Source organism: Peromyscus californicus, unplaced genomic scaffold (assembly GCF_007827085.1).
Source record: "Peromyscus californicus insignis strain IS unplaced genomic scaffold, ASM782708v3 Scaffold_19__1_contigs__length_69161282, whole genome shotgun sequence".
Lineage (NCBI taxonomy): Eukaryota > Metazoa > Chordata > Mammalia > Rodentia > Cricetidae > Peromyscus > Peromyscus californicus.
This window is the reverse complement of record NW_026294491.1, coordinates 37,982,995-37,996,737: the sequence shown is the minus strand read 5'-3', so window position 1 is coordinate 37,996,737 and position 13,743 is coordinate 37,982,995. Positions and strand designations below refer to the sequence as shown.

The 13,743-nt window shown below is 58.0% G+C and overlaps 2 protein-coding genes across 3 annotated transcripts in view; both read right to left on the bottom strand.

Annotated features, from left to right (window-relative positions):
- The window catches only part of Ankrd39 (ankyrin repeat domain 39), an 11,659-nt gene extending 11,121 nt beyond the window's left edge, over window positions 1-538 (bottom strand). Inside the window, exon 1 of the mRNA XM_052745153.1 lies at window positions 407-538. Coding sequence (XP_052601113.1) covers window positions 407-506 — 100 coding nt within the window. The 5' untranslated portion in view covers window positions 507-538. The remainder of the gene's footprint in view (window positions 1-406) is intronic.
- Window positions 539-1,998: 1,460 nt separating this feature from the next.
- Sema4c (semaphorin 4C) lies at window positions 1,999-12,387 on the bottom strand. Of its 2 annotated transcripts, none has more exons than XM_052745150.1 (15): window positions 11,593-12,387; window positions 9,475-9,623; window positions 7,796-7,944; window positions 7,488-7,550; window positions 7,257-7,355; window positions 7,036-7,132; window positions 6,787-6,903; window positions 6,543-6,694; window positions 6,282-6,457; window positions 5,824-5,968; window positions 5,502-5,724; window positions 5,293-5,405; window positions 4,115-4,275; window positions 3,943-4,013; window positions 1,999-3,769 (listed from the first exon to the last, which is right to left on the bottom strand). In XM_052745150.1, exons 2-15 carry the CDS (start codon window positions 9,581-9,583, stop codon window positions 2,940-2,942), a joined length of 2,505 nt encoding a protein of 834 aa, XP_052601110.1. In that variant the 5' UTR covers window positions 9,584-9,623; window positions 11,593-12,387; the 3' UTR covers window positions 1,999-2,939. The 2 variants fall into 2 exon arrangements, with proteins under 2 accessions (XP_052601110.1, XP_052601111.1); XM_052745151.1 differs by having other exon boundaries at window positions 9,475-9,620.
- Between the last annotated feature and the right edge of the window lie 1,356 nt (window positions 12,388-13,743).

The following is a 13,743-nucleotide window of genomic DNA, read 5'->3' as shown; positions in this document are numbered from 1 at the left end:
TCATCTGGGACAAAACAGATACATCCCTGCGCCTGTTTCGAGATTACTGTCATAGCTAAAACACGGACACTCACACTCGAGATCAGCAAGGGTCAGCTCCCCTGACCTCCCAGGCGGATACAATCAACCAGCTGCAGATTCTGTCCCTAGCTCCTCTGTCACCTGAGCAGACTGTCTCCCAGCTGGGTTGGTCTCCGGAACCCAGTTCGGAAACCAATGCCTCAGTTTACCCGTCCGCACTGGAGACGATGTGGCCGAAGGGCTTCCCGCCACGCTTTGCGGCCAGCCTTCCTGCACCAGGCCCCGAAGCTCCAAACTCGGTTCGCAGCCTCCTTTGGTTCACGTCCCCGGGGCTGGGGCTGGGAATTGCCCGCCGCCAGGCACGCGGCCGCCTCACCCTCCTCACCCCTCTCGAAGTCCATCTCCTCCAGCGTCTGCTGTACCCCGGGCACCGCACCGGGGTGTGAGCAGCAGGAGCTGTCCGAGCACGGTTGCGGCGCCGCCATCTCGGCTGCCGGGTCTGCCGCGGGGCGTTCCTACGAAGTGCCCACCCCTCCGTCCCAGGCTGACCACTCGGCGTCCGTAGCTGACCTCCGAGTCCCGCCCTCTCACCCGAGCCGACCAATCCGACGTTTAGATCTTAGCTTAGCAACCAATGACAGTAGCGAGGCGGGGCTGGCTAGGCTTGAGCCTTGCTGCTCTGTCACCACGGGAGGGCGCCCGAGGCTAGCTAAGCACCGGGAGGAGCAGAGGCCTGGGGTTCTGCTGCGCGCCCCGGAGGAGGCGGGACGGTTCGTGCAGCCGCGCCTTGTAGGGTGTGGGGATCAAGCAGCTTGGCCCGCCTGGCAGTGTTTATGTGGCTTTCGCCAGAACCGAAGAAGCCTCGCGGGTTCCCAGGGCACAAGGACTCTGGACGCCGCCCACAGTCCCTCATCCCTGGACGCCGCCCACATTCCCTCATCCCATCTTCCGGGCATCACCCGAGCTGCTGGCTGTCCATGGGCAGCGCAGTGACCGCCAGAAATCCACTAACATCCCGACCCTCGTTCCTTAACAATCCAGTGGGAAGCAGGTGGCCTGAGGGCGAGGACCAGGCCCACCTTTGTGCTTAACCCTTCCGCCCCCTCAATGGACACTGGTTGCCAACATCCGCTGGGCTGACATCTGAGCTAAAGGGAACACACTCAAGCATGATCCAGCCTTCTGACCCACACTGAGGGAAACCAGGACAGCAGCCTGCTCAAACTGCAACCGAGTGTGTGTGTGTGTGTATGGGGGGGGGAGCCGAGGTCTCTATCCCTATGCACGGGTTAGATTTATCCAAACCAGTCGTATCCAAATTGCAGCCAACAATAGCATCAAATTCAGCACAAAACATCTTAAAACGTCCTTTTTTTTTCTTCCTATTTTCCCTTTTGAAACTCGACTGCCGGGCAACTCCCATCAAGGGCACTCAAAAATGAATCCAGGCTGGGCCTGTTGTTTTTTCCAGGAACATCTGGGCCTATACTACTCCTTCACTAGAACCAGGGCTTGGAACTCACTGGGTGGCAATAGGGGACTATCTTTCCCTGCATTGATGGGACAGAAAGCTACAAGAAGTCCCTTCTTCCACTGAGCCTGTCCTGAGCTCCCTATTTATAAAAAACACTGTCCATACAACCTTGAGAAGTTTCTAGGAGATCCTCTCCTTCGGACCCTTCATCCCCTGCTCGCCCTCCCTGGAGTTCTGGGAAGACAAACCCCTTCTCCTCCTCTTTCCCCAATGCTGACTTTTCCCTGTGGCGCCAGGCCAAGTCTGGCTCCCAGGAGGATGTAGCCCTGGTCTGGTTCCCAGTCCCATAGGCACCACTGTGGGAAAACACTTGAGTCTCAGCTGGCCCCTCCAGAGAGGGGGCACAGACAGGCATTAAGACCGCGATGGGCCCAGCCCAAAGAATGGTTCCCTCTTGGTTCAACAGACAGGTTTTAGTCAAAACATCTGCACACACACCAGAGTTAAGTTTCATTTTCTCCATTTTATTTGTCAATATAAAAATACTCAAATATTTACAACAAATAAATATGCGGGGACACAATAAGTTACACTGTTAGGAGCCCTTTTCCTAGAGCTGGGAGAGGATATGCCAGTATCCACAGCATGCCCACCTTCTCCCTCCCCTCCCCCCCCAACAACCTTTCCCAGCCCTTTCGGAAGAGCACAAGTATAAAATACCACCGAACCCAGAGGCCAAGTGGGAGGCCCTGCCCACCCTTCCCCCTGAAACAGGAGGCTCCATCTCCCTCCCCCACCCGCCCTGAAAACATTCACAGCCCTAGGAGCAGGACAAGGCCCACCCCTGAGTCCTGCACTCCCCCCAAAGGGGTACAACACCCTGTCCATCCCATCCCCATATGTACATCACTGTCCCAACCTCAGGACAGGTGGGGGTAGGAGAGGCAAAGTGGTATGACCCCCTTCCCCTTCATAGCTCCAAAGACTCACCAGGAGGACCCCAGGCCAAGGGAAGACTTGACAGAGACACACCTACACACACATGCACACGCACGCATGCGCGCACCCTTCACACACACACACACACACACACACACACACACACACACACACACACACACACACACACACCAACACATATATGCACAAACACCCACATCTTGAAACTTCTGCCTTGCAAAGTTTTGGCTGCTGGGGGTCCCACATGTCTGAAATTCACAGAGGAGGGCGAGCCGCCTGTGAGGCTGGTGCCCTGGTGAGCCACACCAAGTGGCAGTGCCCACGCTGAGCAGGTCCTCATGGCTGGGCAAATGCTGGGCAATGTCTGTCCCAGGCCAAGCAAGTGCTCCCGCCATGTCCCTGAGGTAGCTGGTGCCTGTGCAAAAGGTTAAGAGTGTACCTCCCACGAAACCCCCCGCCAATGAGGTGGGTGGGGGGGTTCCTCTCATACTGAGGACTCCTCTGGGTTGGAGTCAGGCAGTGGCTGGCGCTGCTGTAGCTTACGTCGCAGTTCATCGGCGAGCTCCGGCAGTGGGTGCCCAAGTCCTCCTCGGTCCTCCCCTCCCAGCTGTAAGCGCACGTAACCATTGGCGTTTGAGTTCCGACCACCCCCGAGGTGAAGCCGAGTCGGAGAAGGCAGGGGCTGGCCAGGTATGCCAGGAGGTGGAGAAGGGGGCCCACCCCCAGGCTGGCACCGGGCATGACCAGGCACGATCTTGAGAGAGCCATCTGAATAGTAGTAGCCGACGGGATCCCAAAGTTTCTCATCTGTTTCGGGGCCGGGACGAAACGGGGGGCTGGTTGGTTCCTTGGGCATTTCTAGGGGGTACACCAATGTCCTCTCGGCTGCCTTGGCACCTTTTTCGAGCTCTTCTCGAAGTCGCCGACGAAGGGACAGAACCAGCAGCAGCAACACCAGGCACACAGCCCCCAGCGCCACCACAGCTAGCCACACAAGCCCCAGGTTTTCCAAGGGAGCCCGGGCCTCCAGGGTCACTGACGGGCCAGCCACGACAGAGACAAGGTAGCTTTCTGCAGCCAGTCTTGTCCCCTGCTCCTCCGAATAGCAGTGGTAGGGCCCGGTGTGGCGGGGCTGGGCAGCCATCACTACCAGTGCCTGGAGTCCTCTGTCATAGAGGAAGGAGCCAGGTTGCTCTGCAGTCAGGTCCCGGCCTCTGAAGGTCCAGCGAGCGTGGGCCAAATTGGATGAGAGGTGGCAGGGCAGAACCAGGTCTGTGCCTGTGACTACTGTGATGTTCTTGGGAGTAGGTCTGACTGCAGAGGCAAAAATGGGAGGGAACGGAGTATTAACATAGGAAACACGAAGCCAGCAGGCTGGAGGAGATGCACCAACTCTGGCTGTGATCGGGTGGGGGGTGGGGTGGGAGAGGGTGGGAGGGGGAGCGGGGGCATCCCTAAAATGAAAGAACAAAGGAAAATCAGCTCACCTTTCTTAATGCCATACTGGTTACACATCTTTGAGGTGTCCAAGTTCATCACATGTTGCACCAGAAGGGATCTGATAGGGGAGTGAGAAGACATCAACACCCTACTCCAACCACTCTTGCCTCCCCTCCCGGCCCTGGGCCAGCCCTGGCCCTCCCAGATTCCCGGACTCACCCTGAGTGAGCACTGGTGGTGGCCACACAGCGGCTGGTGTTGACATTCCAGGCACAGTAGGGGTCCCGGGCAAGGACACAGTCTGCACAGAAGCGGTACTTTGTGCAGTCAGTCAGGGGTAATTGAACCAGCTGGGAGCGGGAGCCAGCAAAAAGCACCTTCTGCAGAAAGATCAGGCAAAGGGTGAGCCTTTGGGAGGGCCAGGCCCAGAGACAGCTAGGGTCTGTGCAGAGAGCGTGAGCACACTGGGTACCAAAGGAGGAAGAAGGCAGAAGGAAAATCCAGGCCAGAGGAACTAACTTGATGAGGGCTTAGCCAGCACAATCCTAATCACTTTATAGACATGACCTCATTAGCCAAGGACGGCAGCGCACCTGTGAGGCTGAAGAATCGGCGCACTTGCTCACACACAGTTCAGGAAACTCGCCTCCCTCTGGCCCTAAGAGCCAGCACACTCACAATGGTGCCCATCTAAGCAGTGTTCCTGTTTGAATGGCGACTGCCAATCTGTATGTTTGCTCAGCCCCACATTCTCCTTGCTGCCATTTCATTATTCTGTGATCGGGGGGAGCAACTTGGAGTCACACTAGTTGGTAAAAGGCAAACAAATCAAAGTCCAGAGGGTGCTGCGAATATGCCAGTTTTGTACGATGGTTTAAAATAAAAAAAAAAAAAAAAAAAGCAACGTTTCAAGGAAATGATCCGGGAATTTGAGGGCCTGGCTCAGAGATCCACCAGGGACTGGAAGAAAACCCGATGTCCCTGTTGCCTGGGTCTAAAAGCATCGTGGAACCTGGGAGGTCTGGTCAACCAGGGCATGACTGAGAAGACATTGTAGGCAAAGCCCCGGCCAAGCCCCGGCCCCACGCGGAAGTGCCTGAAGAAAACAGGAGGACATTTGCCAAGGCTGGATTCTGGGAATGGGGACCCCACGGGACTGGCTCTCCATAGGAACCCTTGGAGGGCAGGTTCCGATGCGTTAGTGCTCTCACTTCCCGGAACTCCCGAGAGCTAAGTGAGGAGTTCTGAGCTGGCCAATCTCGTGAGCCCAACGAAGGAAGCCAAAAAGACTGAGTGTGTGACAGATGGTGCCGGAGAGAGCAGTGTGGGGGGTGTGTGTGTGTGTGTGTGTGTGTGTGTGTGTGTGTGTGTGTGTGTGTGTGTCCCATCCGATTTACCCTGCTCCGAGACAGCACCAGACTTTCCACTGGCTCCTGGTCAAACACCTGCAGTTCCTCTACCATGTGGACCCAGGGCCCCAGGCTCACAGCCTTCAGCAGCCAGCCATCTCCTGGAGAGGTGACAGAGTAGGGTATGTAAATGATGAGGTCTTCAGGCCTCGGGACATCCCCAGGTTCCCAGCCTCGGGCACCCTTGAAGTGCCTACCTGTACCAATGAAGAGCATTGTATAGGTGGCGCCATCAAGTCCTGTGACCCTGTCGGCCACCACGTGCGTGAAGTTAGTGTTCTTCTTCACAAGCAAGGGGCGGCCCCACCGAGGCCTCACCTGCTCCTCCATCAGTGGGTGCTTCTTGATGAAGTTGAGGATGTTGTCAGGCAACTCCAGAGAACTGGTGTAGCCATTGTGGCGATGCCAATTGTTGATACACTGTGTGAGGGAGGGATATGGGAAGGAGAGCTGTCAGCAGGGGGAATGAGTGGGTCCTGGAGCTGACATTGGGAGTACGTCCCCATGCCCAAAACTCACCGAACCAGGGCGAGGACTGGGGACTGGGTCAGTATAGCGGGCCCACTTCTGGGCTTGCTCACTGTACTCTTTGTAGGGACCTTCGAACACCTGCTGGATCTGTTCCAACTGGTACTCACAGATTGCAGACAGGTCCATATCACCCCTGTTACAGCAAAGGAAGGTCTGGTGCCGACTTGCCCGCACCATACCCCAGAGCTCCAGAGAAAGCACTACGAAGGCAGGGCTCGGCATGGAGCAGTCATGGCCATAATGTGGCTCTGAGGTATCACCTGAGGCAGTTTCTGCTCCCCCTCCCCCCACGGAGCTTTAAAAAGAGCAGGCCAGAGCGATCTTGGCTGCCAGGCACTGACCCGCTGGACTTCCTCCAGAGGCCTGTGCAGGCCCTCACACCCACACACTATCCCCGACCTGACCACCTGCTCCTCCCTACCCGCAGCTACCCCAGAGCGACTTACCATCGCGCTTGAAAGACCCCGAAGAAGGTGGTGTTGTGCCAAGAGGTACCCAGCAGGGTGTGCACTGCCCGAAGCTGGTTGAAGTAGACCTTCCACTCAGGGGCTGAGCACACCAACTGTGCTTTTAGGAACGTTGTCCACTTCTTCTGCAGGGTCCGTGCGCCCCCCATGTCTCCCTGGCAGATGGCAAGGAGACATGGCTGGTCAGCCCCTGCCAGGCCTTCAGGGGCTCCCACTGCCCACCACTGCGGAACTCGGTACCTTACAGACACGAGCCACACGGGCCACCACCTGCTCGGCATAGCAGTCATACTCCACTGCCCGCTCACTGAAGAAGAAGTAGACCTTGTCATCGTCCCCCGTGAAGCTCCCCACACTCTCAGGGACGTAGGCAGAGCCTACAAAGTGGGGTTCTGGGGCAAAGCAAAGAGGGTCAGTGGCAGGGTGCCAGGGCCTTGGAAGGCCCTTCCACTCTTGGCTTCCCCAATCCCACTCCATGTCTCACCATTCAGCCAAAACGCCAGGTACTCGGTCTTGATGGAGTGGTGGGGCCCCATGTTTCGCAGGATGACAGGTTCTGTACCCAGGAAGTTGTTGAGTGTGGCTGAGAACAGTTCACCATCTATGGGAGACAGATGGCGGTTAACCAAGCTGGAAAAGTAAGGTATAGATGTACTCTGGAGACAAGCGTCCGGAACGTGACTGACCAAGTCCCAGAAGATTTGTCCTGTCTGTACTAGAGGCAGGCACTCACCCACAAGCAGTCCAGTGTGGCCCTTAGCTGGGTCATAGGGACATTTACCCTTCCCGTCCTCAAATTCTCCCCGCTCCAAGGTGAAAGTGATCATGTCCTAGGGGGCAGGAAGACATGGAAGACAGGCATGAAAAATCATGGTCGGGGCATCCACGGGAGGAAGTCACAGAAGTGAGGGACAGGTGGGTAAGGGGCACACCCAAAGAGAGGGCAACACTCACGATGTAGGTGCACTTGGGCTGGAAGGCATAGGTACCACAGACGTACAGGTGGGAGGCATTGTACGGCTGAAGGAAGCGGATGAAGTTGAAGCATTCGGTCTTCCGAGAGAAAGGTATACAAGTTAGTGAGAACTGAAGAGTCAGAGATCCGGGATCACCAGGGTCTGGCATGGAGAGGGGAAAGCTAGCATGCCACAAAGGCCTGGCAGGGGAAGTGCCCTGGGTACCCACCTGGTTGCTCTTCCCTTTCTGGGTACACTCGATCTTCTTCTCAACCGGGGCCTCCCAGGAGATCTGAGGATCGGAAAGGACGCATCAGCAACGTCACAGACAGGCCTGTGCTAAGTGTGTGCCATGGGTGACACCTGGTTCCCATTCTGACACAAGCCCCCAACCACCCCCACCTGGCAGAACCTAGAAGGGGAGAGCAATCGCCAATCCTGACCCCAAGAGAGACCTCTGGGCTGAGGGACAGCCTGCACAGGCCACACCCCCTGAGCCCCTGCCCTCTGTGTGCCTCCCACTGCCCCACCTCTCACCACTCCTCGCAGCTCCAGAGCCTCTACGCTGAAGGCAAACAGCGCCTCTCGGGCCCCCACATATAAAAGCCCAGAGTGCTCTCTCAGGGTCAAGGTCAGGAAGTCCTGGATGCCCGTCTGGGAGAACCGCCTCACTACTGTGGCCAGCTCTGTAGAGACAGGGAGGACGGGAACAAGGTGGGAATGAAGAAGTGGTGACTAGCAGCCTCCCTAGGGTTCCAGGAGTCCCCTCCATCCATCTTCCTTTGTCCAAGGATCCCCTGGGCCTCATCATCACTGTTCTCCACAAAAGCTAACACCACACACACACACACACACACACACACACACACACACACACACACACACGACAGCCAAACCCCTACTGGCCATAAAAGACTTTTTTCTGAATAGACTTTGGCTCAACAGCTCCACCCTACCCAGGCTTCCGAAGCCCCTCTTTAGCCTGGGAGGAGGCAATCTGGGCCGGTAAAGTGGAAGGAAGGATATCTCAGCCAAAGCTTCCGGCCAGAGGAAGCCATCTGACTGATGGCTCTCATTCAGGGTCAGCGGTACCTCAGGCGCAGAGCCGGGCACTTCCCCCACCCCGCCCTCTGAGCTGCCATTTCCTCCATTGCTCAGCTACTTGTGACCACCTCAGGGTCCAGCCAGACCCTGACGGCAGATCCAGAGGAGGGGCAGGCGGCACAGAACAGTTGTGAGCATTCCTTGTCTAAGGAGCCATTCACTCCAGCAGGAGCCAATCCAGGCTGCCAGAGAGGCAAGCACAGATGGGTATGGGGCTGTCAAGGTGGTATGTGGGGAAGGAACCAGAGGCTCAGAGATCAGAGACGGTGTTGAGTCCTGAGAAGCCATGCTGTCGTCCAGCACATGTAGGACATGGTCATACTGTAGTCATGTCATCTGTCAGAGGCCCATATTCCTGCCCACCTGTCCACAGGGTCTGCACTTAAGCCAGCCTCAGGCTTTGGAGGCAATGACCAGCCAGAGCTGGGTCGGCATGGGAGGGGCTTCATTAGCAGCTGAGTGCGGCCTGTGGGAGGTGAGCTCATCCCATGTCCCAAGAGCCCATAGATGATACAAACACCTGACATCATACAGGTGTGTGTGCAAAGGAGCGCTGTCTGCTCTGCCTCCTCCCCCATTGAGCACAAGCGCTTGCTTACATACGGCCACCTAGAACCACCAGAAGGCTCCAGTGTTGGGGCAGCAGGAGAGGGCCATTAGGTGAATTAAGGGGCTTCTAGGGACAGGCAGCTAGAAAGACTGGAGATGGGGTTAGGCTTACACTTGCCCTGGGGTTCAGGTTTCTCTCTCTAGGCTTCCAAGCACAGGTGACAATTCAAGTGAGGAACAGGGTGGGTGACTCAGAAACTACCTCCCTTGCACACAAGGACAGCCAGGTCTGGGTTGGGGGTGGTGGAGGTAAGATATCTCTAAGTTATGGCCGTGTCAGATGGGGGCAAATCCCAGGTCCCGACCTGCACTACCAGTTCTGGGTCCCTGGGGCCACACACATTTCTTAGAAAGCCACAACCACACATATCAGTATAAAGATACACGCTTGGGGGGTAACTCCTCTGCAGCTGCTCCTTCCTTCAAGCAAGCATCCCCTTCTTCCCCCCAGCGGTCCATTCCTGCCTCCCTCTGGCCCTGCCTCCCACGCTTCAGGCACTCACCCCCAGAAGATACTGTCTTCCGGGGCACAAGGTTCCACCACACCTCAGCCCCAATGCCCAGGCCCCACAGCCCTGCTGCCAGCAGCCAGACAGCCCAGTGTGGGGCCATGGCAACCGCCCAGGCTCTAAACTTCAGTCCAGCAGCCCTGCTGAAGGAAAAGAAACGGGTCAGCGTCACAGACCGGAAGGGAACCCGCACCAAGAGACAGGCAGCACAGGGCGCACACTTGGACACAACTCCCCCCTGGAGCTCCTGGATCTTCCCCTGCTCCCTTTCTTGGAGCAGACCTAGCTCCTGCAACTGGCCTCTGACCCCAGGGGCCCTGGGGGGGAGGGGGTCTCCCAGAGGAGCAAAGAGAGGAGCTGAGTCAGCAAGAGCTAGGCGTGGGCAGTCATCAAAAAGCCTTCCATGGCCTCCAGGCCATCCCTACTCCCTCTCTTCAACAGGGAGTTTGTAGAAAAAAAAAAAAAAAAAAAGGGACTTCCCTCCTTTCCTCCTTCAGGTCTAAAAGGTTTTAGAATAATCTTAAGAAACAGGACCTGCTACCTGGACTCCGGTCAGCCCCAAGACCTAATTCGGGGAGGTGTACCCCTTACTCGGCAGAGGCAGGCAGGCAGTTAGGCAAAGACCCCCAGTGGGGGACTTGGTGCAGCAGGCGGCGTGCAGAGTTCCCGGCCCCAGCCTGTCCCCTCCCCCAGCGCAGACAATAGCCGGGCAGAGCCCAAACCCGGTTCCACATCAGCAGGGCTGGAGTAGGAGTCGGGAACCAAACGGGCCCAGCTTCCCGAGGCCCCTTTGTTGCCCAAGAGGGAGGCAGGAAGTGGGTGGGATGGGCGTGGAAATGACCAGGGCCAGTCCTGTTCTTCCAACAGCCTTCTACAAGACACTGACCCTCCGTCAGAGAGGCGGCCGGGGAAACGAGTCGGCTCCGGGCGTATGGGGAGCTCCTCACCGCGGCGGGGGAGGGGTCGTAGGAGGAAGTGAAATGGATTTGGGAGGCCAAAGAGGGTTTCTCCTGGAGCATAGGGGATGCCCACGAATGGCCCTCGAGGGCTGCGTTTCCCCACCACCCCCCCCCGGCTCTGACGAACGTTCTTAACTGGGGGATTGCACCCCGGGGACCCTGGCCTAGGCATTAGGCCAACGGGACCGATTTCCACTAATCCAGACACTCGGGGCCGGGAACAGAGATGCAGAACCTGGGGATTTCACCCCAAAACAAAGGTTCCAAGCCAAGACCCGGTCCAGGTCTCTCTACTGTGGGCTCTCCCCTCCCCCAGCTCCGGGGATTTGAATGCAAACAAAGCGGCGCTGGGAGCGTGGCAAAACCCGGCTTGCGGACGCCCCCTGTCGGCCCAGAACCCCTGCGCGGGAAGGCGTGCGCGGGGGGGGGGGGGGGGGAGCTGCCTTCCCCCGGGCAGTCCCCCAGACACACCCTCAGCTTCCCCTCTACCCAATTACCCTACGCTGGGGTCAGAACTCGGTGGCGTGCTCCGAGAATCCGCCCGCGTACGACGACCCAACCCCCAGCTCTTTCCAAAGCAAGGGACGCGGACAGCCAGGTGGATGGAGGGGTGCAGGACCAGAAATTGTGCACCACACTTGCACACCCGGAGCAGCCGATCGTGGATCGCGGCGCTTCAGCGCGAGACCCGGCGGGGCCGAGCTCCGATGAGAGGGCTGCTTCTCAGTGTCAGCCTGCCTCCCCAACAGAACGGGAGGGCGGGGGGCCGCGCTAGGGAAATCTGATCCCACAACATCGGCCGCGGTCCAAGCCCGCCCCAAACTTTCCGTCGGTGGGGGGAACCGTAGCAGTTCGCGAACCTGGCAAAAATCCGGACCGCGCGCCGGACAGCCCGAGGGTCTCCCACTGCCCCTAGCTCCGCACCCTAAGGCGCCCGCCGCTCCGGCCACTGGAGCTGCAGACACGGCTCGCCTTGCTCCTGATCGTCTGCTGGGCAGCCCGCGGAGGGCTCGAGAGGGACCCGGATCGGACAGCTGTCTGCGCTGCCGCCCCGCCCTGCACCCCCAGACGCTGCCCTCTCGCGTGCGCGCCAGCCCCGAGCCAAGGGGACAAAGCGGCAGCTCCGGGGCCCCAGGGCTCCGGCCTCACTCACCTTTTCGGTGCAGCTCGAATCCCTGGGCGCCGCCCTCGCGTTCGGGCTCCGGCCGCGGTCCTCCCCTATCCCCACGCCGCTCTGGCCCGCGTGCGCCCGCCAGCACGCCTAGGCTGTCCCGCGCCACCGCCCCGGCGGTCCCAGCACCGCTCTCGGCGCCCCTGAGCTCGGGGTCCGTGCTCCACCGCGCCGGGCGCCGGTCCTTTCTCCGCTGCCGCCGCTGCTCTCCGCCCCCAACCCCCTGACGTCAGGCGAGGAGGGTGTCGAGTGGTGGCCGGGGGCGGGACACGAAGGCCCGCCTAGGAGGGGGCTGTGACTCGCTGCCTTGCTTGCCCAGCCCTGAGGCTTTGGGACCCTGGCGACTCCGGCGGCCCGGGAGTCAAGGTCTACGCCATGGCGCCAGAAGGGAGAGGTTCGGGGGAGGGACTCCAGGCGTTGCCATCGGGAACCGCACTCACCTGGTCTCCCCGAAGTGTGCCTTCAAGCCTTGCAGCGGGCTGGGCTCAGGAAGGGCTGAGGGGTTCCCCCACGTTCCAGTTACAGGAATGAAAGCTGGCGAGCCATTTTGGGATGAGTATCCGAAGGGAGGGGAGCAACGGAGGAAACCGGAGGTTCTCTCAGGAGCTAACCACAGTGGTCAGTCTTTTGCCTCCAAAGTCATCCTTCTTTCTGGCCCTAACCCTTGGGCTGGAAGGAGCGGCTCACAGGCAGAGAAGACCCCCAAGTCTCCAGGCAGCTCCTCGTTTCCAGGCTCCAGTAGAGCCTACCACCAGGAAATGACTCCTGGTGCCACTTGGAAGGTTGATTAACAAGTGGCCTGAGCCCTACTGTTCAGATGAAGGGGGCTGAAGGGAGCCACGCTGCCGAGAACCACTACCACCTTCAGAACTGCCAGCCTCCGCCCAAGCCGCTCCTAGATAACTTGTAGGTTTGGCCTCCCAGGCCCTGCTGGATGGCAAGTCCTCCTTCCAGCCAGCTGGCCCTCAAGCTAGGCAGGTGGAATAAAAGAACCTCGGGAAGCTGCTCCACGGGTACCTGGAGACCACCATTAGCCAGAGTCAAAGGACAGGGATGAAGGGATGTTGCGGCCTGGAGATTTCTGTGGTACCTTTAAGCCCCAGGGGCAGTCCTAGAGAGGAGAAACACTTTAGACCCCATCAGCAGATCTGGAGTATAAATCAGTCGGACAGCAGCTTTTGTTCTTGGTTAAAACTTGGCATCTGAAAAGTGGAGACCAGAAGAGCAGTGGGGATAATTGAGAAAGCCAGCCCAGTTTGGTTTCCGTAACAATTGGGTCTTTGCTAGGACACAGAAGGGCCCCTTCTCCCTCACTGGCCAGAGCCCCATTTCCCAGCTCTTTTCCATCAGGAAACAAAGCTGCCGCCTTGGAGATGCTGGAGATAGGAAGCAAGCCAGGTACTACCAGGGGTGGGCAGGGAAAGTGCCCTGTTGGAGCTGGCCAGTGAGGGAGCCATGCAGGACCATCCTCTTAATAAGGGTAAGCTGCTATACAGGCGTCCAGGCGTTTGTTCTGTACACTGGCTTTTATGACCTGCTGTCATATTTCCTCACATCACACTCAGGACACTTTAAAAGCTGAGTATCCTCAGTCCTGGAAGGCTGAAGCCGGACGTCCAAGCCAGCTACTGTTTCTCTCATTTTATCAGAAAGATTAGCAAAAATGGCTCAAATTCACATAAACAGCAAGGTCAAAATTTTGAATGAGATCTTGGAGTGATGGCAGGAGTCTACGGCCCCAGCTGCTTGGGAAGGCTGAGGTAGGAAAACTGTGAGCCCTTGAGTTCATGTCCATCCTGGGCACCCTAGTGAGACTGTCTAAATAAATAAATAAATAATTTGAGTGTGGTGATTCCCATTTCTACCTTTCGGTCACCATGCACCAAGCTGATGCTCCGTTTCCTGTTGTTTTTCTTTCTCCTGCCCCCAGGAATGAGGACTACTCTGTAGTGATCTGAGCTCCCTGGGTCTACCTCCAAGGTGGCCCAGTGGAAAGTTTCAGAAGGTTTTGGTTTCACCGGCAGGTACAGTATTCTGTACCTTCATGGCAGGCGACAGGGTCTTCTAAGCCAGGGACGGAGATGGAAATAAGACTGCTCCAGTAACAGAGCCTGTAAGCCCCTCCCCACCAGG